This window comes from Sphaeramia orbicularis, chromosome 12 (genome assembly GCF_902148855.1).
Source record: "Sphaeramia orbicularis chromosome 12, fSphaOr1.1, whole genome shotgun sequence".
Lineage (NCBI taxonomy): Eukaryota > Metazoa > Chordata > Actinopteri > Kurtiformes > Apogonidae > Sphaeramia > Sphaeramia orbicularis.
In genome coordinates, this window is record NC_043968.1 from 68,298,962 (window position 1) to 68,326,268 (window position 27,307).

At 38.0% G+C, this 27,307-nt stretch overlaps 1 protein-coding gene across 3 annotated transcripts; it reads right to left on the minus strand.

Moving 5' to 3' along the window:
* Positions 1-585: 585 nt before the first annotated feature.
* golga2 (golgin A2) lies at positions 586-26,925 on the minus strand. Of its 3 annotated transcripts, XM_030148539.1 has the most exons (28): positions 26,782-26,925; positions 24,977-25,120; positions 22,922-22,990; positions 20,461-20,613; positions 18,682-18,728; positions 18,338-18,401; positions 17,567-17,626; positions 15,820-15,900; positions 15,380-15,418; positions 15,193-15,255; positions 14,437-14,530; positions 14,221-14,327; positions 13,797-13,855; positions 12,690-12,831; positions 12,481-12,570; positions 11,997-12,104; positions 11,791-11,878; positions 10,755-10,897; positions 10,369-10,587; positions 9,937-10,050; positions 9,555-9,779; positions 9,241-9,340; positions 8,355-8,446; positions 7,028-7,283; positions 6,741-6,902; positions 6,524-6,630; positions 5,013-5,205; positions 586-3,965 (listed from the first exon to the last, which is right to left on the minus strand). In XM_030148539.1, the coding sequence occupies exons 1-28, from the start codon at positions 26,863-26,865 to the stop codon at positions 3,697-3,699; spliced, it is 3,372 nt and encodes a 1,123-aa protein (XP_030004399.1). In that variant the 5' UTR covers positions 26,866-26,925; the 3' UTR covers positions 586-3,696. The 3 variants fall into 3 exon arrangements, with proteins under 3 accessions (XP_030004399.1, XP_030004400.1, XP_030004401.1); XM_030148540.1 differs by lacking the exon at positions 22,922-22,990; XM_030148541.1 differs by lacking the exons at positions 20,461-20,613; positions 22,922-22,990.
* Between the last annotated feature and the right edge of the window lie 382 nt (positions 26,926-27,307).

Here is a 27,307-nt window from a genome sequence, read left to right on the forward strand (position 1 = left end):
CCCAGTGTGATCTGAAGTGGGCCAGACAAGTAAAATAATAGCATAAAAACCTAAAAATGATGACAACTCAAAATTCCAAACTCGTGTTTTTTTTTTTTTTACCCTGCTGAGTCTGAATGTATTTTGGCCATTTTTGGATACTTTTGATTTTGACTTCATATCTCTCATCAAAAAAGTGTTTATCTCTCCTTATTTGGTATCTTTTTTTTTCAGCACAACCTCACCAGTGTGACTGTACAGTTATTTTTTTCATTTGACATATTGTATTAACACGTTAAACCTAAAATCACACAAAACAAGGAACCCAAGTAGGAAAAATCTTTTTCCTTAAGAAATTTCAGATTCTTCATGTTATTCAATTTTTTGTGAAAGGATAGTTTGCAAATGTAAGCATTTTCAGAATTGTATTTTATATTTTTGCACATAAACATAAAAATTTACAGTTGTCATTAGGAATTATGTTATTATTGTACTAGTTCAAGATCAAATTGGGCTAAAATGAGTTTGATTTCATTGATCATTAGGCAAAGCAATGCAGCAGTGCATCTAAAACTTTCTCAATTTAAAGAAAGGAGACACAATGAATTGAAGTTGCTTAATCAGTTTTATTCAGGAGAAGGGGAGAAAATATTACTCAAGAAAAAAAATAAAAATACCAGAAAGCTCCCGTCAGATCAGAAGCAGCCCTCGAACCAAACAGTTCGGTAAATAATCTTTCATTTCCATCAGTCACCTCTACTTTACATTAAAACTGATTAGTTGAGATACTAACTTGTTCAAATAAATAGAATATTTTCTCTCTTTTTTTTTTTTTTTTAAAGTCAATCTTTGTATTAAATCACAGCCAGGCAGTAACCACCAACACCCCAATTCTGTACCAACAGACACACAGTCCCCACACACCAGGCAGAAGGAATATACAATATGTTACACAATTACAGTATATACACCAGCGCTTTTACAGTAGGACGATAAATGCATTCCCATCATTATTTGTTTCGATCGACAGTGAATTACAAACTGGGGGTAAGGGAAATCAGTTTGTCCATATTATTAATTTACAAATCCCAATACATCATCATTTCATTAATAGAAATGTCACCGTATTTACCTTGAATTATGGCCACTCCCACAATTAATTTAAGAAAAAAGGGAAAAAGTGGCAAAATAAAAAGAAGTGAGGAAATTTTAAAAAAATATGGACTGATTGGAGAAGATGAGAAGAGAAAAAAAATCCCCTGTTGCTGCCAAAGTGCTAAACTCAGACAGTGTTTCCTTCCACAACATATGAGCTCTGTATATCTCCTACTTTATTAGACTTTACACTCTGCACTGTTACAGTTTTTGATAAATATCAAGCATGCAGTTCAATAAATTTACATTTGAGTTCTCTACATCAAAACAGAGCAGAGAGGAGATTCTATGTAACAGGGTACAAGTTTTGAATGTTCATGAGACACTAATAAAACTTTTGTATCTTAACTTTGCAAATGAAAATTGAAAAAGAAAAAAAAAAAGAGGAAGCTGATTTATTCATCCTCCAATCTACATTTGTGAGCATGAGCAACTCCCTTATTCCAGAGGATGTGGCTGAAATCTGGAGCATGTTTAGTTTAACACCTCCACATGCTTTCTTCAACCTCTCCAGACACACCTTCGACTCTGGTTTGAAAAGTGAGTTGTTCATTCTCACAAATTTTGATTGGTCCCACACAACAAAGGAATATTCCCATAACAGTCGCATTCATTTCACTTATATTTACACAACTTGTTCAGCTGTCAAGAGCAACACTGCACGCAAACACAAACACACTTTCATTGTGATTCCTTTGCTTCAAACGGGACCCTCGGCTTAAGAGTCGACGACTCTGTGGCTTCATGGGGTCCCACTGGTCTCAGAGAGGCTTGATGGTAAAAATGTCACTGTCTGAGCTGAACGAGAGGCTTTGTACAGTTTTAGTGCAATCATACTCATAGAATTTGATAGAACTCTACAAAAAAAGTAGAACAGATGCAGCTTCAGCTGAGGAAGAAACAAACTATTTGGCTACACACAAACACACACACACGCACACACGTACACACACACATACACACAGTCCAGTTGTAAGATAATATCTGATATGTAGGACTACGAGCAAAACAGAAAAACAGACTTAGTGTGATCTGTAACCAGCTGGAGCTGGAGCTGGAGCTGGATTTGAGGTGATGATGATGAGAAGCTCTGATATGACAAACCTCAGTGATGAAACCTGCCACATGCAGAGCACAACATCACCAACGACAGAGTTGTACTGAGATTAGAGATAGAACGGTTCATCGGCATCAAGATGACATTTTACCAACTTGATATCTGCAGAAGGCCGCTCTGATAAACTGGAATGACAGACTTCGAGGGATAATAAAGGCTCAAAAGATTAAAACCCTCCCACCTTTACACTTCATCTGATACGCTGTTGCACATTTATTGATGAGCTTCAGATTAATTTATGTAGTTATTCCTTTGACTTTGATGCCAAATTCAACAATTGTCCGGTTCATTTCAGATGTGTATAACTCATTTTCAGTGTCCTATTGTTAGGGGATGAGTGGGAATGACATTGGCTGATGAATTACTGTCTTCTTGGTCAAAACTACTGTTAAACATCTTGTAAAACGTGTGACTGCAGTCAAATGTTACTTCTCTAAGTCTGTGTAACTAAATCACTAATGTGCTAATGAAGACAGTAAGAAAAGTTTTATATGTGCAGAAAGCAGAAAACCTCGACAAAACACCTCAAGTATTTTAAGAGTAAATGTACTTCATATGAATTATGCTCTTCAGAAAATAATGCCTGAATTACTTCTTGACTTTAAATTGCATCTATCCGTTCAGTCAAACAGGACTTGTGACAATAACCCACAACTTTTTACACAAGTTAACTTAGTTATCTTCAGTGTTAAAGGAAAAGGTAGTTTAAGGAACAGTACTGATGTGTTGCCTGATCATGTAATGTGTTTGAAACAAACAGCTCCTATGCTTTACAAGCTTGCGTGTGCTCTTGCACTCTGCATTACAACCCAACCTTCTTCCAACCCACTTTACTACGACCAGTTAAGTTCACATTTTCTCACAAACATCTGTGTAAATATGCAGGTTAATACATTCAACTGTGATGCTCTTGTTTTGGCATTGTGGACAGTGAATTCTGGAAAAGTGAGATTTTAAAGGAAGCATACAGTCTTGCTCTGACAGGTCTTTAAGTACTGTATGTAGAAACGAGGGGACACAATACGAGACCCCTTATTGCACTTATATATAAAATGGGAGATGGGAGGAGAGGTGGGAAAGAAAATATTGCTGTGAGGAAAACAATCAGATTTCAGTTTTTGAGTCCTGATGATCTCCTCTCAGAAGAGCATCAAAGACAAATAATACTAACAGCAACTAGATACACTCCACTTTCTCTGAACCCAGTGTACATGTTGCTGAGAATCACAAAACCAAGAGGGACAATTTGAGCAGAACTGTCAGATATTCATGTATCTTAGAGCAGTTTCACACGGTTTCATTTTGTTGAACAAGTGTTTGTGACCATAATCCGTAAGAAAGAAACAAAGTCAACTGTGGTGTTAATTTCTGTCAGATTTCAAGCCATGTCCGAGATCTCAGATACAATCACACACAAACACACCACCTGTCACATCAGCCACGCCTCACACCACCAGGATCTTGACTTCATCCTGTTCATCGGGCCTGTAGAAGAACGGGATGCAGGGGTTTTCTCCGAGGAACGGCGGTGACCTAAGCCCCCCCTGGGGATTCTGGATCTCTTGGAGAAGCTGCATGATCTGCTGCGCTGTGCCATCCTCTTTGGGTGCAAGTGACTTGGATTCAGTCTGAGCTAATCCTGATGAAAGGGTTTGCGAGGAGGTGGCTTCGAGGCCTGTGGAGGGCTCGGACAGAGGAACCACCTCCATGGCTTCTGTGGTGGACAGAGAGAGAAAGTAGTGTTAGTACAGACAGAATCAGTGTTTCCAACTCCACAGTAGGAAAGTATCTATTGTCTGTCCTGAAAGTAGCAACAAATTGCTTAATGATGTCATCACTTCATTTGCATAATTATAAACGTACGTGTAATTGGAATGAACGATGTAGGAGAAAGGAATAACATTGTGTCAGAGACAAAATGTGAGTATAAAAACATCCTACAAAAGGTTTTGAACTACAAATGAACTACACTCTGTCAACTTGTGTTTTTTGAAATATCCCAATTCCAACCCTCCTTCCTTTATCCAGGCTTGGGGACCAGATAAAGTGACCCAAAAGAGACACTCTGGAGGAGTTACTTAAATTAGTTATTTGTTTGTTAGTTTGTTTAGTTTTTAATCTTCATTTTCTTAGGTTTGTTTGGTTTTTAACCTTATAGTCCACTGAGAAGCCTAAAGCAAGTTATGGTAAAAGATGAACATTTTTCATTTTCAGTCTACTTTAACAATCTAAGTGGACCAAAAAGAGACAATAGAGAAAACATAGTGGCTAAGTTGGCAACACTGCATAACTCACAATGCACTTCTACAGCTAGGCAGACAGACTGTGGGATTACATGACTGTGACAGAGAAAATTATTTTGTGTCATTTAGAGGAAAAATGTGTCTGTTGAAGTGTTTGAATCACTTTTCATACATTGCTAAAAGTTTCCAAACAAATTTTAAAAGTAGCTAAATTAGTTGCTCTATCTGCACTTTTCCCTTTTTCTATATTTTAATTGATTATTTTTCATGTTTTATTGATTATGTCTTAATTATAATTGTGTATTTTTAACTTCTCTTTTCCATTTTTGTAAAGCACTGTGAATTGCCCTGTGTATGAATTGTGCTACACAAATAAATCTGCCTTGCTCGTTGCTTTTTAAAGAAACAAGTTGCTAGGGTAGTCTGAAAAGTTGCTAAATGTAGTAACAGAAGTTGGCACCAATGGACAGAATCCATCCTTTGCAGTTTAGGAGTTTAAGTGGACTGGTTGCGCCTACCTGCTCCGCTGCCAGCGTTATGCTCAGAGTGCATGTGCGTATGATGCTCTGCGTGAATGTGGTCCTGTCCGACAGGCAGCAAGTCGGGGTTCACTTTTCCGGTGTCAGCTACAGCTCCAGTATAGCGGCTGTACCAGTCATTTCTCTCAGCCACTAGTCTCATTACGAGATCCTGCAGCTCTGCCAGTTTCGCCTGATCAGTGAGTATCAGGAAGTGGATATGAAGATCAGAGAGGAGACAGAAATTAATAAATCAGTAAGCAGGGAAAATCTGAAGTGAAGTGGAGAAGTTGTGCTGATCACATGAGAACTTTCTGAACTAGACTTTAAATACACAGAGGTAGATGCAGAAAGGGATTACTCAACCTTTTGATATGCAAAACAGGTGCAAATGAGACAAAAATCAAAAGAACCCACAAAGGGTGGAATTCACCACAACTGCACTTCCAAACATTTAGTCACTGTTGCACCTGTGATATTTGCATTGATTTAAATACGGAAACATTCACCCCTAATAATCACCCATTTCTATGCCAATAAGTCTTGTTGCAGAAACACCTAATTCGCAAAAGACCAGCGCTGTTGGACCATTAGTAAATGTGGACAGTCTTTTGGACTTTAGTTACACACAACGAGCTGTGACACTAAACAGACCATCATTTATTGACACATAACATTATTTTAGAACTCAGACAAAAATCAAACATATTATGCTGCCTCTGCTCATTCAACACACACTGTTTGAATCTCTGCTATTTCACTATGGACCAGAAATGCCTTCAAACACTACCCAAGTCAAGGGAAAACTGCAAAACTTTACAGGTATGTTTACAACAACATGCCGTTACTGCAACTCCTTTTGTGAACAGGTCATTAAAACAGAGCAGCTTTTGAACACAAGTGCTAAGCGATTCCCTGTGCAATCCATGCTTTATGCATTCGGCTCTTAGTGACAAAGAGCTTGAAACGATGACTCATTTTGGATAGAAGCTGCCAAAATGTAGCCACTTCAAAGCTAAAGCTGTCATAAGAACAGCACATTAATGTCAATAAATAAGGATAACAAAAACTGAGAACCTTCGTTTGTATGGACTGCATTGTTATTTATTTATACATTACTTGATATACAGTTCTGGAGAAAATTAAGAAACACCAAAATTCCAGACTTGAAAACCTCTGGAATGTGATGAAGAGAAAGATGGATGGTCATAAATCATCAAACTAAACTGATCTGCTTGCATTGTTGCCCCATCTGTGGCACCAAGATGCATGAAAACTGTAACTGAAAAATAGGGTTATTCCACCAAATATTGATTCCTGACTTCTTGTCAAGATAAAGCAACAGTACTTTGACGTATAAAAGTCAATATGAACTTCTCATCTTTCAGTTTTATTTGAGGTCTGTCAAACCTGTAGCTTTTTTAGCAATAAATGTTTTAAGAGAAACGTGTCAATAGTACAGTAAAAACCTCTTAATTTTTTCCAGAGCGGTACTATTTACATTCTCCTACCTTCATCTCCTCCTTGTCCTGGGCCAACATGCTGATGTACTGTTCTTTCTCTTGGTGTTTCTGCTTCATGATGGCTCGCTGGCTCTGATACAGGGCTATGTACTCACCTGGATAAGCATACAGGTAAAGTAGACGACCATGAACAATAGAGTTCTTTTCCCCTTTTGGTCATGAACACAGCTGTTAAGCTGATCAAAAATGTGCGTCAGGCTCTCACCTATAGTGTCAGTCTCTCCTGAGAGCTGGATGCACCGGTGCTCCAGCTCCTCAACCCTTTCCTTCAGATCTGCCTTCTCCTGCATGAGAGAGGTGAAACGCTGCTGAAGCTTCTCCATCGCAGCTTGTAGGGCCTGATGGACTTCCACCGGAACTCCGCCTTCTAGGCAGGAGACAGCAGAGTGGGCATGTTTACGCAGAGCACCCACATGGATGACATTCATAACCAGAGAGCATTAAACACCCTCCATCTAAATGAGTATTCAACGATATACCAAACAGACGTACCTGAATGCTCATGGCTGTGGTCACAGTGATGATGTGGGCCCTGAGAGTGATCGTGGTCGTGATCATGGTCATGATCGTGGTCATGGTCATGATGATGATCATGAACAGGTTTGTGAGTGTGGTGTTGGTGTTCCAGACTGAGGGCCAGGGCCTGGTGCCGAGCCACCATGTGGAGGCGGTGCTCCTCCTCCAACTGTCTCCTGGCCTCGTCCCTCTCTGCCTCCAACTGAGCCAAAGCCCCGCGGATGAACTCCTCCTGAAAGAGAGGCAGGAAGGGGTTAAAGCAAATGATAAACAAATGTGAGAAAAAGCAGCAATCCAGAGGGTGATTTTTAGGGATGTAACAGTGTCTGTATTGCTTGGAGGCATAGTGACTACAGATGAAACAATTACTCAATTAACTGACTCAAAACAATTTTAAAAATGTATTTGATTACAACTTTCCTGAATCGAAATTCTTAGTAAGTTGGTTCCAAATGAAGACTGCAGTGGGCATACTGTTTGAAGATGTCATTTGACTTGTTTATATCTATAGATGTTTTAATATATACACTTGGATACTGTTATTGTTATTTCTATATAGTTTTTTTTTTTTATATGTCCTTTTACTTTTATACTTCTTGTGGTTGTTGTTTCAGCTGGTTCTGGAATAAAGGACAAGTTGTTTGTCATTTTCACTATTTTTCACTGATTCAAATAATCAGTTAATCGAATGGAATCGAAGAGCAGTAGATTACATGATTACAAAAGTAATCAATATCTGCAACTCTAATAGTGACAGCCAAGACGAAAAGTCCGATGGGACATTACAATGGAAAAAACATCTATAGCGGCTGACAATAATGGATAAATAATTGTTTAATCATACATCATCAACCGCATATACAATGTTTGTAACTTAAAATATAATATATAGTTTTGCAAGTCAAGAATGTTACTGTCTTAAAACTGTTAAAGTATGAGATTGTGAAAATGTGAAATTAGAAGGACTACACACAGAAGTTGGTAAAGTAATGTTATTATGTTAATGTTATATAATAATAACAATATTATGTTATTATGGTGGATTTGTTACAGGTCAGTATAAGTAGAGTCTGAATCTAGGAAAAAGCATAGAGCTGATTAATTTCTGTGTACAATTACACCCAAAGAAATGTTTAATTTTTCCCTGTCAAAGAAGTCAACATTATTTCAGTTTCAAATATTTTTCTATTTGTTGTTTGGGCATTAGATTTCACACTTGATTTACACTTTAAGCAGTACACTCCACTAAAGCAGAGTCAAAGCAACAAATACCAAGTAGACATATGTGCGTAAATACTGTTACCATCTCTTTTTGGCTCTCAAAGTCCTCAGGAATAACTATGGAGGCAGACATCTTTGAACTCTCTTGTTGAGACTGACTTTCCACTCCATCTCCTGCACAACAAAGACACACAAAACAACTTTTTTTGCAGGTGTCAAGTGTCAACAATAGCAGAGTTTATATCAGCTGCCCTAGCTTTCTTCTCCTTTTGCTGCTGCTGTGCTGCTGACTTTGAATCAGCTGGTTTTTGTATCAATGACATGTGCCCTTGTTTCTCCTAAAGAACTCATTTTCAGTCTCCATGTTGTTGCTTGACTTTTTTCAAATGAAACAGTGTGAAAAAGAGAAGTCATTTTTCTGTTGTTGGTACCAAACTTTAGAAGACAGGCATACAAACATCTTTGGAAATGATCATTGGGCCTCATGCGATTTTGGATAGAAATAATATTAAAATCCTTCAATGGATATTCTGATTTTGGAATATTAATAGTTTTCTGTACCTGATGCTCTGAATTTATGTCACTTATGTTACTCTATGGAGAAAATAAAATTTTTGTATCATTAATGCAAATACATCATATTGATTTCACAAGGAAAAAATATCTTGTCTTTTCCTAATTTGTCACTTGCTTTTTTGCATTTGCACACGAGAAAATGGCAAAGACTTTAAAGGTCACATGTTTGACAAGTGTAGGATTTTCACTCACAGTGGTCTAATAAAGATTCCCATAGCTGTAAAATATGACAAATTTGACAATGACAGTAGATGAACAATAATGTCACAAATACAGCTTAAAAAAACAAAAAAACAAGAGTTTGGTTTAGACCTTCTATAAATATAAAGTGTCATGAGATAACTTTGGTTATGATGTGGCACTATATAAACAAATTTGATTTGATAGTTTACCTTGATCTCGGGGTGGTGTGGCAAGTAGTGAGCTGTTGAGCAGCTCCTTCACCTCAGCCTTCAGCTGCTCATTGTCACTGACCAACTGCTGCAAATGCTCCTGCAGAGGGAGACAGAGAGTCAGTCAAACAATGAAGAGAAACCTCTAAGAAGTTCATAGGAGTTAAAATTATGTCTCCAACTCCTTAAACATTATGCATGTGTTATTAGTGTGGATATTCTATTAGTTGATTAAGACTGTATGCTTATAAAATACTGCCATAAACCATTATAACATTCTGCTCTGCAGTATTTTTACGTTTTTGAATACATACCTGCGCTGCTTTGAGCTGGTTGTGACTGATCTCCAGCTGTGCTCGGCCTTGACTTTCATCATGCTGCAGTCGATCCATGAGCTGACATTGCTGCAGATACTGCTGGTGGATCTGTTCCCTCTCAGAGGCTAGGGCCTGGTACCCAACACTATACTGCTGCAGATGGGCAACTACCTGGTCCCTCTGCTCTAACAGACCCTGAGTCTCCTTACATTTCATTTCCAACTGCAGGTAGGTAACAGACAAAATAGAGAAATTAGTACCAGGACTGAGTATAAAACAAAATGTAATCTATTTCTAAATGATAACTTGTTTTTTTAGAGAGTACTGTATTCAAAGAAAAAAAACACATACAAAAAAAAATTAGGGTGTTTGACTATACCTGCTCTTTGACATTATGCAGGTCTTCTTGCAGTTCTCCCATCCTGCGAGCCAGCTCCTTTTTCACATGCTGCTCTGACTGAATGGCAGTGGTCAACTCCATGTTCTCATTAGTCTGGACAAATGAAGGAGTGACAAGAATTTTATCATTTCAACATAAACAGTTCAGCAGCATGTGCTGTTGTACGTTGTGTTATACACACAGTTATACACTCTGCTAATAATAACAAGACATTAATAACCAACCCATTAGCATCACATCATATGAGGAGAACATTACATATAAATAGTATATCATAAAATAATTAAATTAGATGTAGAGTGTAATGTGTAAATGATAACTCTTTTGATACAAAAAGGACAGATGGGATAGGATGGATGGATGGATGGATGGATGGATGGATGGATGGATGGATGGACTTAGAGCTCTCACCAGTTTGACAAAACCATTCTGTAGCTCAGCCAGCTGGTCCTTCAGTGTTCGGTTCTGGGTGAGAGCGCGGCTAATAGTGGCCTTGTCAGACTGGACATCTTCCAACATGCGCCGCCGGTCCTCCGCCTCCTGGGCCTGGCTCTCCACCTGCTGCTCCAGCTCACCCAGACGGGCCTCCTGCTCTGCACACAGCCGGCTCAGCTGCTCATTATCTCGCAGCTAAAAGAAATATTGCAGAGGACCGTTTTAGTCAGTAACAAACAGTAACTAGTGTCAAAGCTAAATGACCATTACAATAATCTAATAATAATCAAATTTAATAATAATAATAATAATAAGAATAATAAAACAATACTTTACTTTGTGTTAGTGACATGTTTCCATACCTGTGCCTGGTACTGTGCAGTAAGAGCATCTTTGTCATGTTGAATATTGTTAAGTGCCTCCTGAAGAGCCACTTCATTCTCTGATGGCCCTGATGACTGAGGCTCTACATCACTCTGAGCATCTTTCTCCTGGGACAATAATGCTGGTGGACAATGGTTCAAGCGTATTAGTTTTCCTGCAGACATACATTCATTGTACATTTTCTGTCTTTAAGATAGTTAACAGGTTGAGACTTGTCAAATTATTTGGCCCATGAATGTGAATGATAAATCCATGTTATGATACAAAATGACTGGCATTTTACAAGTTTTCTATCAGTGAACACTACTATATTAGTGAAACTGATGTGGCCTAATTTTTTTTGAGATTTAGAACGACTAAACGAGTAAAAAAAACAAGCGGAGCTTACTAATGCCCCTGCCTGGTCACACAACACTTTGCCCCACCTGCTCACTGATAACTGGCCTCTGGGGCGGGCAAGGGTATAATAAACATAAAACATGTTCACTCTAACATAACTGTCAAGCACCTGCATAAATCAGACTCACTGCATGTGTGAGCTCTGAGGTCAGACCTGTAGCTGATGAATTTTGTAATTATTTGTCATTATTTCTTTAGCAACAAAACAACATAAACTCTGCAAGTTAATGTGGATTAAGCCCAAACACTTCAGTACATTCAGGCACTTAAGCTTTACTGTAATTCTACTGATATTGACTATACTCAATACAAAAGTTATGCTAGTGCTTTATTTAATAGCACAACCTGTAAAATCCCAACAGATAAATTATATGACAAATTAGGACCAATCTAAGATTGTGAGACTGCCCAGCCCCATTTCCAGTGCTGCATTATTAAAGGATAAAGATTTATGAACTTGCTAAACCTGTCCTTCAAATTTACTTCCCTTCATAAAAGAAATTCCTGAATCAGATTGCACGATGAGTCAGCTAAGTGGTTAAACATGTAATTCATCTTTTTGTCGAGTTCCAACTGGTGAAAGTAGAGCATAAGAGGACAATGAGCAATTCTTACCTGCAGCATTTTTAAGCTCTGCAATGCTGGCCTCCAGTTCTTGGACTCTGCTGATGTTTCTGTCTCTCTCCTCTGCAACCAACGACACCTGCACACAGACAGACAGACAGACAGACATGCATCAGTTCACAATCTGACTGATCTCCAAGTCTCGGAGACCAATCCCAAACAAAAGTTTTCATTATTTCTGTTATCATATAGTGTACTTGTGTTAGCAGCTGTTCAGTTTTGTCCTTCCACACACGGCCCTCCTCCTGGATTTGCTCTGCATAGCAGTCTCTCTCAGTCCTCAGTTGTGAAATGGACTCCATTAGCTATGAATGTTAGGGGAAAATGGTGGGTTATATTCTGAAGGTCATGTAAATACATGCCAGAGAAACACAAGGGTTAAGACAAAATCTACATTCATTTAAATGTTTACAATGGGAAAGTTTGCAAATATCAAATAATGAAATATGATAAAAAAGGAAAAACAGGATGGCTAGATGATGTCGTCTACAATAACTGAATTTAACCCATAGGTTAAATTCATGGCAGTAAAATTTTGCGTGAAGCATGTGTGAATAGTAGTAAATAGTCCCAATTCTCTTGTCAATAAGCCATCTTTATAGTAATATCTGGAGAGACAAGTAGGCAGTAACACACATGCACATAAACATCTGCTATAACAGACAGGTTCTATAGACAGACCTGGTGATTGTGCACCTCCAGCTGCTGCTTCTCCTCCATTATTAGCTGAACCTGCTGGTTGGCACTGTTGGGATCTGACTGAGAGGAGCACTGGAAATACAAAGGCCACACACTGAAGGGAATGTAGGTGACATTGATGCAACAAGTATATCCTTAGAGCGCTGCAAAAGCCATTTCTGCATTTCTGAACTCTGCTGTTTTGTCCTCACCTGTTGCAACATGAGGTCAGCAATCTCAAGCCTCTTGCGAAGCTCTTCCACTTCCAGTTTCATTGTTCCATTTTCCTGAATACGTAATTTCAGCTGCTCTGATAGCTCCGAGCTCTGCTGCTTTGATTCCTCACTCAAGTTGCTGTAACAGACACAGTCATCCCCATTTCTAACATTATCAGGCTGGTATGGGTCATAAGAGAATTGCTCATGTGTTTGGGAAAAAATATATATCTACACAACCTGGCCAAAAAAAGTCCCCACAACTGTATTTAACTGAACAAATAGTACAGATCCTTACATTGGATAATCACTGCAGTGATTGTTTCAGTTGTTTAACTAATGCAGTGAGTAACTTCTCATTTCTTAAACCATCTGTTCAATAGAAAGCATAAAGATTGGACTGTGTTTCAATGGAAAAAGGTCATGTGGTCTGATGGGTCCAGATTGACCCTGTTCCAGAGTGATGGGTGAATCAGGGTGAAAAGAAAGGTGGATGGATTGATTACCCATCATGCCTAGTGCCTAAAGGACAAGTCTGTTGGAGCAGTGTTATGATGTGAGGTTCCTTCAGTTGGTCAGGTCTAGATTCAACAACGTTATGTGACCAAAGAAGGATAGAAATAAAGTAGCTCATTGACTCGTGGGAATCCACGGGTTCTAGATGAGGTAGTTTTTCTGCTGTTGTGTATATGTGCATGCTGTACCACATTTGTCCAGCAGTCACCGCCAAAGTGTTGTGAACACAGCAACATAATTGTGAGGCTATAAAATTCCAAAACTACTAATATCTCCCAAAATATTGGTCCTATCAACTTGCCGTTTCTACTACTCTGTCCCTTGACCAAAAATACATAAGTATGCCAAACTATAGCAGTCAGCTCTTTCCGGATTTTGTGTGAACACATACATGCACACACACACCCATGCACACAGAGGTCACTTGGCTTTTATAATATAGATGTTTTACTGAGTGATGCTACAGCGAATGCCTACTGTAATCAAAGCTAAAGGTGATCCCACAAAATATTTGTGGTATTAGAATGTGGGATTTTTTTGGCAAGTCTGTGTAAAATACTTTAAGTCTGGTAAGACGCAGCCACTTACTTGAGCCGAAACACTTCTAACCTCAGGCTGTCTCTCTCTTTTTCCAGTTCTTTATTGTGCTGTAAACAAAAAGGGAAAAAAAATGTTAAAAAAGAAAAATCAAGTAGACACATTGAAAAAAATATGAGAGAATATAATTCAAAAGATTTTATTTTTAATTTAGTCACTTCCTCATTAAATGTCAAATGATTATGTTTTTCCAGTTTTAAGACAGATTTTTTTGGTCTTCAGTTAAAATTCAGAAAATCAATCAAAATGAAGAATGAAACTCAACTAAAACTGGGTAAAATCACAAAACACAGATACAAAATAAACCCTATATCATGATGTAAAAAGGTTAGATTAGAATAGATTATGACATAATATACAATAAGATAATTATCATTATCTTTAAATCACTGAACCCTAATGAGAACCTTGTTACCTTTTCAAATTGTTTTTGCTGTGTTGAGACAGAGGATAGAGTTCTCTCCAGCTCTGACACTCTCTGTTTTGTTGCCTGCAGACGATTATTCATCTCCTCTGCTTCACCTACACACAGACACGCACAAACAAATTATTTATTAACTCCTGGAAGAATAAAGACATGCAAAAATGAATATTAGTCATTCATGTATAGGTGCCAGTAAGTACCACACACCTGTTTTTTGCCGTGCAGCCTGTTGTGTGTATTGTAGTGCTGTCTGCAGCTCTGATTTCTCTGATACTAGTATACCAATAGTCTGGATGTGAACCTTGTAAAGAGACAAAGACAAATGTAAACAGATGGCTCAGTTCTACATAAGACCATACAGTTAACTGATGTTACTTTTAAAATAAACTAATTTCTTTACAGAGTAATTAGCCTTATTACCTACAACAAATAAATTGTGTTTACTTGTGCATTGTAATTGGTCAATCTGTTTGTCAACAGGATTATGCAGTGCAATGCATTGCTGCACTAATTTTTATTAAAGGTATGGTAAGGGCGGAATCCATTCAATTTAGAGCAGATGCTTGAGGGGGGTAGGGGCTGCAATTTCTAACTTCTTTTGCCAAGCATCACAAGATTATGAATATCATCCTGCTAAGAGACAAACAGGTAAACAGAAAGACAGAGGAACAAAACATTAGAGGACTGGCATGTGCTCTCAGAGCCCATCTACAATACGAATGGAACAGTGTTTGAAAACTGCTCATCAGGCAACACAATCACAGATATGAAGACTGGACCGGGGACACTGTGTTCTAAGATCATATTTCCATCCTTTCAATGACACAGAAAATACTTTACTTAAAAAAAACTCTTCAGTCTGTCTTTTTTTTTTGCTAAGATATCATTATGATTATCAAAAACACAAAAAATGCAATATCATCAAAAAGAATAAAACTTATTTGTTTGAACAGGAATCCATACCTGTAATTGCTCTCGCATGGCTCCCTGCTCTTTTGAAAATCTCTGTTCAAATTCTTTCCGCTCCTGGAGGTGGGGGGGGTTTAATATTTCATTAAACAGAAATAAAGCAAAGATTCAGCAGACTGGAATGAACACAGCAATGACCAGTGAGACCAGATGACAGTAAGAGAAAAGAAAATCTGCGTACCTTTTGTAGCTGTTCTGTTAGCTCTTGAGACTGCTGTGCCTGCCATTAGGATACAGATTTATGTTTGGTAAAGATTGTTGCAGTAGTGGTAAATAAACCTAACCCAACAAGTTTTCTGGTACAATAGAGTACATATGCACACCAGACAGGATAGAGACTGCAAAGTAGTAAATTAACTTTGATCAACTTTATATTAGGACTTCAATTCTAGGTGACTGCTGTTAGTAAAATGCCACTAGGTTATGATGGTAGATGGAAATTAAATTTAATCCAGATCGAAATTAAATTTAGTCAACTTCAATGCAAGATAAGTCAATAACAATGCATAACTCTAATCTATGGTAAACATGCAGGATACATAGTACATGCAATGGTGAGGGAATGATGGAAAAATACTTTCTCAAACACACAAACGTGGACACACAAACACAGCTTCTTACCAGCTGGTCTAGCTTGGTATTGAGCTGAGAGTTTGTTAGGTTACTGGACTCCAGGGCGGCAGCCAGCTCCTGGTTCCGGCTCTATCACGTGCACACATGCATCCGGGAAAGAAATTTAAAAAAAAAAAAGGAGAGAAGAATAAAGTGCAGTGGCAGTAGATAAACAAAGAACACATGGGGGAGGAGAAAAATTTAAATGTGAATTATTAACGTGGAGGTAAACAATAGCACCTTTAAAGTGTCATGTAAAAATCTGCTTCAAAAATAATATATAAAGGAAATGGACTGAACACATGATGATTGTTTCACATGAATCTATGCGTCTTCACATTGTCAAATAATGTCCCTGTCCACTGCATCCAAGAGACAGACAAACCCAAGAAATGACCTACACTGTGTACATTAAAATACAGTCCATAGACTATCTACATAATGCTGCAGTTCTGTGTATCTCCTTATTCAATGGGAATACTATTAAAAGGTGACAAATAGTGATAGTCACTGGTCTAAAAGTAAAAATCTAGTTTAACACTACAATTTTCTTCATACAGTTGTAGTTGTTGTTGTTGTTGTTGTTGTTATTATTATTATCATTAATAATAATAATAATAATAATAATAATAATAATAATACTTTTTTTATGGGCACCTTTCTTGACACTCAAGGTCACTACACAGATAAAAGCAGAAATAAAAAGAAATAAAATACAAATGACAAATAAATAAATGGACTATGGTCGCAACATCAACCACCCACACCACCTGTACGGTCATTTGTTCAGGCTTTTCTAGTCTCTGTGAGTGGGAAAGCCTGAACAGATGAGTTTTGAGATGGGATTTGAAGTGTGGGAGTGAATCAGTTTTGCAAAGGTCAGGGAGGAGTGAATTCCACAGTTGTAGATATAAGTGGAACACAAATATTTGATACTACAAAAATGCTACGAGTGTCATCTTGTACCTCTCTTGTCACTATCTCTAGTGACAAGACAGTACCACCATGGGTAGGACTTGGTTCTACTAGTGCTTGAAGGTTAATGTCAAGCTCTCAAATGGAATCACTGATTATGAGGGGAAAAGAATAGCAAAAAATAAACAAAACCAAACCTAGAATTTTAAGGGTTTTTTACTTTAAGGTTTTGCTTTGTTTTGTTTTGTTTTGTTTTTTTTAACTTTAGATTGATGTTAAGTTCCAGATGCATTTAGGTATTGATTACTTTGACTTGGATGTTTAGTTGAACAGTAATCTAGTTCCTAATCAAGTCAACAATTGTGTAATTTTAACATTTTTTTGGATAGTAGTACAATAACAGCAATAACAAATCAGCTTTTTGATGTGTTTTCCCCTTAGACAAATGTTATTACATACTGTCCTATAAACATCCACTATTAGATTTATGGCTCACATTGCACTGTGTAGTACCTAAATTACACGTGACAACGGTCATCTTCATTTGAGGAGTTATCATGCCTTGAGTGGATTCCACTGCACTAAACTTCTTACCATTTCAGACTGCTAGCAAAGATAACATCTCCTTAACTAATAAACTTATAAATGCAGGAATAGTGCAAAGAATGCTCACATACTTAAAATATGGCTAGTTTTAATGAAACTCTACAGACGAAAGCAGATAAATGTGTGACTGCTAATTTATTATACATGTCACAGATGCAACGTTACAAAGCCTCTACTATTTCCTACTCAGTTTTCAAGAGTTTTAGTCACACAAAGTATTAGATTTACATCTTACCTCCAGTTCCCGCTCACTGACTGGAGGTGCAGTGTCCCCATTTACATATGTAGTGGATGACTACAATGAAAAAACATATTAAGGCACTTCAAAAAATACACTTGAGCAAATGTTTTTGGTTTATATATAGATTTGGCCTCTCAAGCCCACAATACCACAATAAATGCACAGAGAAGTTTAGGTAAAGTACACATTCTGTAGTAATTCAAAGGGAAAATTAATGCATGTCCTTAAAATTGAAAGGTAAAAGATGCCCTGCAGATGGGCTAGTTGATTAGCCAGCAGATTTTATTTCTGCATTTCAACAAAAACTGGGGCATCCTAACAATTGCTCAACATATTTCCATAAAGGTAACATTAAATTCAGTATGACCCAACTTTAGATGTATCATGACAGTACTCTTATCATTTTAAAACCGATAAGTGGGTTGATTTAAGGTCAAACATGTTTGAGAGTTGAAAATTCACAAAAAGCACACTTTGTGGTTTGTTACTGACAATGTATAACCAGGTTCTGCAGAGACGTATCAGATGTGTCTGGTACACCAGTCCAGCTGATGCTGTCAGTGTGCTTAAGGCCACTGGGAACAAGCGGCAAAACTGAAAATGCTTCCAGTGCATTCCTACCCAAAATAGGGGAAACACACAAGAGCTGAAAGTGCACACCAGTGGGATGGTGGCATTGTTAAAAGCCTAACACTGTACGACAAAGAAATCTGTATGTGTGTGAGTGAGAGGGACGAGATGGCATTGGTGGTTCTAATATCGTACCTCAGAGACCAGGCCGTTCAGCTGCTGTGAGAGCTGACGCAAGCTCTCAGTAGAGGACAGGGGCCTGAGGGTTGAAACACATAAATACTTAATCACACATGCATTTTATTCTATCTTTCAATGTGTTGTATTAATCCTCTTATGTCTACATGAACAGTCTATGATTTAGCCGCTACTCCTCACTGTACTTGATTTACATTGGTTGGTACATCTTGATGGACAATCAAGACTAGGAATGTGTCAATGCATAGTACATCAAACTGTTACCACAAATGTATAAAAGACTGTGCCTGTGTCATATCATATCCTCCACAAGGATAAGCAGCAGGAGTCAGGTTACCTACCTATTTTCCTCTCCTAAACTCCCATTGCCATTTGTATCAGTGTAGTCCTGTGAAGACAAAATAAGATAAGCACTTAGATTAAATGACATGAAAACACAAACAACACATCTCAAATGGAAACAGGCTGGTGTGTAATAGCACAGGAATATACCTAGCTAGGTGGTCATATAGATGAAACTAGAATTACCTTCAAATATTCATCTCCATACAACTACTGGTACAGTTGTACACCTTGTACACTTGTTGAGCTAACAAACATTGTATTAAACTGTTAATTCAACTACTGATAAAAATAATCATATAATGTTTTCAGTTGTTTACAACCAATATAAACAATATCATAAGCAATATAAACAATAAGGAGTGAACCATTTATTTGAAATGTGAGGAAAACAGTGCTATCACTGACATTTTAGAAGGCCACGCAGTTGCACATAACTTAGGTCTTGTTGGCTAGGACTTAAGATAAAGAGGAATAAAATAAATAGTTCAGGATCAAGATTCTGATTCTCTGAGCTCTATTCAAAGGTGTGGAAAAAACCCTACAAACCCATGCTGGTGATTGCATTACACCAACATTACTGCACCACACATTGTTTTAATATGTTCACTTTTACTGGGAGTTAGATTTACTGAGGGGATGAGGAATGGGTGACTGGTAGAAAAAGATGGACAGGAAAGAGGAGGAAGATAAAGAAAGGACCTGAGGACATAAAATGAATGAGCGAGACACTGTAGAGCTAAAAGGAAGAATGTCAGGTCTGTTTGTGGTTTTCAGATCTGCTGCAAAAGACCTGTACAGAAATAAGTAGTGCTGACCTAGAGGCAGAGAAATCACACCAGTGACAGGGCAGAAATACCATACTGTGTTACTACACTGCAAACCAAAATGTTAGGATGCTAGAGTAATATGTTTACTCCTTGAGACGCACAATTAAAATGTAGATTTCTACAGCCAAACAACCCTGAACCAGTAAAGAGGAGTGAACATGACTTAATGCTATTACTTACATCAGCATGATTACGTTGATGGTGATATTCAGGTAAATAATCACTTCAATCCTTAAGCAGCTGTCCACTGCACCTGTGTATTGCTTAACAACCATTCTGCTAAACGTCATGGAGGAACTACATTGCTTGGCAGAGTAAAGTTTCGTTATTATCAATAAAGGTATATGTATGTGAGGCTTTGATAAAATCAGTATAAACCATAGTCCCTCTGGGCTAACTGTTTTATTGTGTTACTGTAGCTCATGTTTTTTCTATATATATTATTCAAAGAGTATGGTAAATATAGGCATAATTTCAGAATATGCCTGGTGTATTTCCTAAATGTTGAAATTAGAACTATATCAATATCAGAAAATTCAATTCCTATTCACATGACAGTATTCACAGATCACTGGTTCTTTGGTATATTATATGGATCACTATTGAGACCAGCAGTTTTTAACTGAGACAGATAGTGTTTTGCTTTACTCCTGGTTTTGTTGTTTTCCATACTAAATAAAGGGTATGTGACATCAACACACATCGGTAGTGACCCAGTTAATAAAGAGGAATTTGTGATAGGATAGAGCAATGTGATCACACAAAACCACAAACAAAAATCAGGGAGTGTCCTGAACCTGCTGCTTCTATCACACATAATTTGAAAAATTGTGACTATGTTATTATGGTGTACAATATGAAATATGGTGACAGACAAAAGTGAGAACTAAAGAAGGAAACACAAGAAGATACAGAAAGAGAACATGACAAGAAGAAAAGGACACACACCTGCAGCTCAGTGTTGTGACTGACAGACTCAGGGTTAGTAGCAGTATTAGTGCTAGCAGGGTTAGACACAGGTGAGCTGCGACCAGGCTCGCCCTTTGGGTCCTTGTGCAGTTGGGGAACTGAAGGCCCCATGGTCTCCATGTCTGCAAATATCTAAGATGACACACATACACAAAAATGCAAACACTGGTTTAATGCTAACACAAAATGTAGTTAAAATTCATTATGGACAGAGGACAACCTCACTCATAATGCACAACTTGAGTTTATGTACTAAAATAAATCTCTAATCTGCTCAGTGTGATGAGTCATTTCCATACACTCTTCAAGATGAATGCAAAATAAACCATATTTAGATGGAGGAGTACAATAATCCTTTACTGGTATTGAACTAAAAAGAGTTTAGAGCACCTACAGGAAAGGTAACAAGAAAGCTATATCACTTTACTCATTAATGCACCATGAACTGCTCAGAGAATTCTGAATACCTGACAAAATAATACTGTATTTTAACGCAATTATAATATGAGCTTTAAGAACATATTCTGCATTACTTTCAAGCACTATCTGTATCATATGACCATATCCCTCAAAACTGTACAAGTGCATTGTGTCCATTTAAAAACAAATGAGAAATGAAAGTAACAATACAACATGCATACATATGTGTCTTGCCATGCACAATGGCTCTGTTCAGACCTGGCAATAAGGAGGGTTTTTCATGATCTGTTTCCAGGTGGACAGCATCTGATCACATCTGGCATTAGAATGTATCTCTAAATGCATCTCTGAAGATCAGATCTCACACTTTACATTAAAATAAACAAGCTCTTCATTAGGCTGAAACAGGCTGGATTTGAAACAATTCTTTGCTAATGTAGTTCACTGTGGAGACTACCGGCAGCTTTTAAGGTGGAATGTTTTCTGATTTACTGATGAAGCACTTAACTCATAAAGATCCAAACATCCATTATCAACCCAAATAATCCACTGATCTAAAATGTTTCATACCCCTTGATCCATTAATCCTACTAATACATGTATAAAATTGAGGTAAAATACAGTTTGTCATCTTGTCATGATCATCAGATATGATTCATTTAGATGTTCAGAGGCTCTGTGGTGAACATGAAAACACCATCATATTCTACAACACTGATTTTCCAGTAAAACCCATGTAGTTTAATAAATGACAGTGGATGGACACACTTGTTTTATACTCAGTTACTGATATACTTGATTAAAAGAGTCCATTTTTCTTCAGTTTTCCCTGTTCTGATATAATAACCTTTGAATTTACTCTAAACTTTAATGAACATCTACATGATCAGTGAATTAAAAAAAGGAAAAAAAAAACATGATTTCTGAAAAATACAAAATGCAGTGGCTAATGGTTGAGGGTCTTTAAAGGTGCAGGAGACTTTTCAGAGCCGGGAGGAAACTCGGGCATCCACAGAATTTTGTTGTGATGTGTATTGTGGGAAAGGGAGGTTCGCTCAGGCACCTGCAGCAGCAGTGGCAGCGTGACCATATGATATTATATGGATGAAACAAACACGCGGAAACGGCTGGAGGAACATGCATAGAGGGAAGAGAGCTCCTGCCGTTTCCACGTTGTGTCTTTAGCAGTTGCCACTGTCAGGTGGCTGCATGAGCCTCCGTTTCCCACAATGCACGTCGCGACAAAATTCCAAAGATGCCCGGGTTACCTCCCAGCTCTGAAAGTAAACACATGTTTTGGTTATGGAGGATGGCACTTTGAAATGGTTCACCGTAATGCAAGAGATTCAGGTGAGCAATCACAGAAAGACTTACAGATTCGTGATACTTAGGCTATGACTGAGGTTTTACAGATTTTATGAAAAATTGGTCCCGAAAGTCTCCCACACCTTTAAGGGTCAAAACATGTTATTGAATTTCTAGCAGATTATATGGGCTGTGAATACTGTATTTTTTCACAGAGAAAAAGTGATGGAGGATCCTTCTCATGCACTCCACTCAGGCAGCACTACAGATATGAAGCATACTAAAACTTGGTGAGATTTCAGATGTTTTCAAAAGATGTGTCATAAGAAATCAGATCTTAGAGTATCCTGAGTGTACTCGTATGTTACTTAAGAGCTGTCCACTCCTGATTGGATTATCCATGATACATGTCAATGCCAGGCCTGAATATGGCCACAGTACCACATAACACAGCCATGTTACCGAGGTTCATTTCATCTACTCGACCTCTGCACTATCTTATGATGGGTTTAAAAACATGGCAAGTATTTGCACTTAATATCATCCTACATTTTCTGGTTTATGTGACAGAATAAGTTCAGGGAGTTAAAAGTCTGGAAGCCAAGGCACTGACAAATATGAGATGAGAAGCAGCTATTAGCATCACAACAACACAGAAACAGAGAGAGACAAGAATCAGGCAAAGACAGGAACAAAGGAGAGAAAGGAAGCTCACCTGACTGCTGCCATATGAAGGGAGGACAACGCCATTGCTTTGACTAAGAGCTTTCAGAATACTGTCAAACTACAGGAGAGAACAGACAAGGATGGAGAGTGAAAGAGATGTGAAGAAGAGAGAATGATTTAGAAAGTGACTAAGATACAGGAAAATAGGCACAGAGAAGCAGCTGCTACACAGGCATAGAAGAACAGGTGTGGAAAATAAGGAGGAACTATGGGTTGTATTACACATTCCTCAAGAGGTCAGTAAACAGTGGCTAGATTTCATTTAGAGATCTTTCTGGTCATTACATTAGAATAAGAGCACAGCAGCACCTTCCAAATGAGCTATTATTGCAGGGGTTCCCAAACTTCTAAACTCAGGACCCCATAATAATGGTGCCAGAGACTGGCGACCCCCACTATCCCTGAAGGGGCTGAAACATAAAGAAAACTCGTGCACAGGAGTCTTGCAAGGATACTGTGGCATATTTGCCACATTGCATTGTGGGTACTTGACATTTTACTCATTGTGTCCTGTTTTATGTGCAGGGGTTCAACGGAGGGGTTTATGTTAATGTTTATTTAGGTTAATGTGTCTGTTTTACAATGTTTACTGGCCTTTTTATGTTTATTTTTATTTTCATTAATGTGACACCATTAGTCAAACCTGTAAGTCAAACAATGCCTTATCCATTTGCCACTGTCAACCTGTTATACATGTTGTACTGATGAAACTTTTACTCTTTCAAAATAAAAGCACTTACAATCCACCTTATGATTCACAATATCAATATCCTTCCTTCAAAGTAAGGGTGTAACTATACTGCCCTTAATCAGTCGTAAACACCTCAGGGATCACATCAAGAGGTTTCTGAAAATCATCTTGTGACCCCCCGCTGGCGGGTCACAACTCCCACTTTGGAAACCCCTGTATTATTGTGTCGTGGCATAATCCTCATTTACTCTAACTCTATTACTTTTTATTATCACATCTACAACAACTTTCTCACGTATCCTTTTCATATTGCCCCCAGCATCAAGTCAATAATCAATTGCCTACTTTTAGATAGAAATATGCATTTTGTAAAGTACTGAACTAAACTCTTTGGTTACAAGTGAAGCAGGCCAAAAATTACATAAATTTGAGTATCTTTAATTCATAATTCCTTTTATGTCAGTCACAAAATCCATGTTGATTGTTACCAAAGAATCTAACCTGTCCTTGCTCAACAAAAACAAACAGTTCTGAGAGGCTGAAAAAACAACCAGAAACTACCAACTAAAGTCAGAAGCCTTGGCCTCAATCAAAATGAAAGTTAATGTGCTAAACCTATCTGAGGTCTCAAGTACTGAAAAACACAAATTCCAGTCAGGCTTAAATAATGACCGACGCAGTCTGAGGAAACAGATCTGAATGTCAACCCCTGTGTGTGAAAGCTGCAGCAGTCACATGTCTTATGATGTCTCCTCACAATTTACATTACAACAGACCACTGTAAGGGGTGGGTCTTGATTTTTAAATGTAGTAGTTGTGACCAGCAGAAAAAAAGCAAACTGAGGTAAAAGCAAAAGATTTGTGGACACCACCTCAGAATTTATTTAAGTAAATGGCGCAAACACTTGGACCAATAACCCTGTAATAAGTTGTAGTGAATCCCGTTGCAGCACAAAACAAGTTAGCAGAAAGGAAAAATAGGCAAAATTGTATATGACTTAGAGTGCTGTTTTTCTTTTCTTTTTTTGTTACCTTTCCCCTTTGTTCATTTTTAACTTTAGTCATTTTCTTAAATTAACATCTTTTCCATGTTGCTCAACCATGAGACCTGTGTTATCACTGCTTCTATGATGTTGGCATTGCATATGTTGATTATGAGGAGGAATATATTAACAAACTAGAAAGTAATTCAGTCAAATGATTTTGTAAGTGTCATTAGATTTTGCCATTAGTCTAGATTAGAGTTACCAGACAGGACAATGGCACAGATAACCTTAAATAAGGAAATACTTCTTCCAACAAGTGCAAAATGACAAGACAGATGGGTGAGTGTGATGTCTAGGACTGACTTACATTATCTGGAGAGCTTCTGTCTGTTGATGGTGCATCAAGGTTTCCCTTCACCCTCCTCTTCTTCTTGGCCCCTGCTCCACCTCCACCTCCCCCTTTCTCTCCTCCTACACTGGCAGGGGAGCTCTTCTGCTGAAACTCCTTCAGCTGATCAAGAGAGGAGAAAGGACAGATTGTAATTAGGGAGGATGCAACAAGCTACTGATGACTACCAGGGGAAAAATCTGTTTTACTCTTCCATCTTTAAAATGTTATTTCTTTTTTGCTTTTAAGGGCTTCTACAATTAAACCACAACTATCACCAAAACAAACATATTATAAATTAAGTAGAGGTGCTATGGTCTTATGCTGAGACAATGTAAGCACAGTTAAGGGGAGCTGGTTGCAAATGTAGACTGGAATTCACAGACACTGCCCACAAATTAACACAATAGCGTTGCTTTGTTTGAGTGATGGAATGTAACAAAGAACTTATACTAAGAACTTATACTGTCTTATAAAATATAATGCAGCGAGGTTGACTTAACAAAACAGTACATATATTTCAAAACCTTGGATTTAAACATCTACAACATTACTTTGAAATTAGTAATTTCAGGATATGCATTAAATGCAGTGGATTGGAGACTGCAGACTGACTACTTTTGTTTTTCCTCCTTTACGTACATTTCTATCACAGTACTTTATACTTTAATTTAATGTAAGGTTTTGAGTTAGAACTTCTAATTGGACTATTTTCACAATCAATTACAGGATATGAATAAATCTTTTTTTTTTTTTTTACTGATTTCTACTGGTTTACTATTGAAAGAACTGGTCATTTATATCCAACAAGATGTAGTTTAACCCTCGATATGTAGCTCTTGAATTTCCCATGTCCGAATGTGGTTGGGTATGAGGCCTGTGACAGCTGTCGTGGCTGACCATAATGTACTTAGGGGTACACTTCTGGATCTACCATTTCTGGAATACGTGGGTTGGAATGTAACGACACATCCAGTGATAAAACTGCATACATTCGTCCACGAAGATTGCCTGAAGTCAAGAAATGCTGACGAGTCATTTCCTGAAGCCTAACATTTCACAGCTGATCGGGCCATCTTTCTGACTAGCCAAACAACACACCTAGCTAGTGCACACAGCAGGACAGGGAAGAGGGGTGTCAGCTGTCAAAACAGTCCCCCGGCACTCTAAGGTTATCCACCTAACGCTAACTAAGCTAGGATACTCTCCCTGTGTTTGTTTTGGAAATCGTTACACACCACACTGACATGTTCTAGCTAACAAAACTGCAGAGAAGTCCGAAAGCTAGCCGACTGCCGTGTGTCATCCTGTGGGCTACACTTAAACAACTATTCATGAGTTAGCTGCCTGCTAGCTAACACTGGCATGCATTCGGTAGCTCGTCCAGGTTTGCTAATAATGACATTTAACGTTAGCTTAAAAGACACGTCAAACCCCCGAGCAAGGAAAATACATCAAGTTAATCATTGACTAACTAGACAACGGAGGATGCTACAAATTCCTCAGTGAACTAAAAATAGTATACATAATCTGGGAAAAGTTAATGCTTGCAGTAAAGGCCTACAACGATCCCCGGTCTGTCCTGTGCAATAAAGCCCAAAGAGTAGCGACGGAGACGGGACATGCGACAGCGCAGGGGTCGGACGACGTGTAATGCCAACACCCTATGTCCGTATAAACAGAGTAAAACAACGAAAAAAGGCACCGGGACAACCAACATACAGACACAGGTAATACTGGTGCTTACTGTTATGTTTAGTCAAGTCAGCTGGAAAATAACTTACCTTTTTCTTAGCTGCAGCCAGTTTTATTTGCCTGCTCTGGTCGGCCATCCTGCTAGTCTGGTCAACCTGACCGAACCACGTCATCAGTTTGGAGTCTACCGGGGATTCTGCCGGTAGGGGGCGCAAACCGGTCCTGTGGATTACCTAAAAACCATCAATTATTTTGTTATAAATCGTTTGTCTTCAATTAATGTTTTCTCGCGGTCCACAGAATTTGTGATTGTGTAAAGTACACTCTGTGAAATGTATTTAACTGATTATTACTTTGTATATATCCTTTATATGCTGCATATATTTATTTTATCTGTGTTATAGAGTTGGCCTTTTGTGTACTTATGTATTTCTTTGTAGTTTTTTGTATATTGTCAATATTTTTCTCTGTTCTGGAAGGACACAAGCCATAGGCCCCTATCAGCTCATGAAATATCGATAGATAGATAGATAGATAGATAGATAGATAGATAGATAGATAGATAGATAGATAGATAGATAGATAGATAGATAGATAGATAGATAGATAGATAGA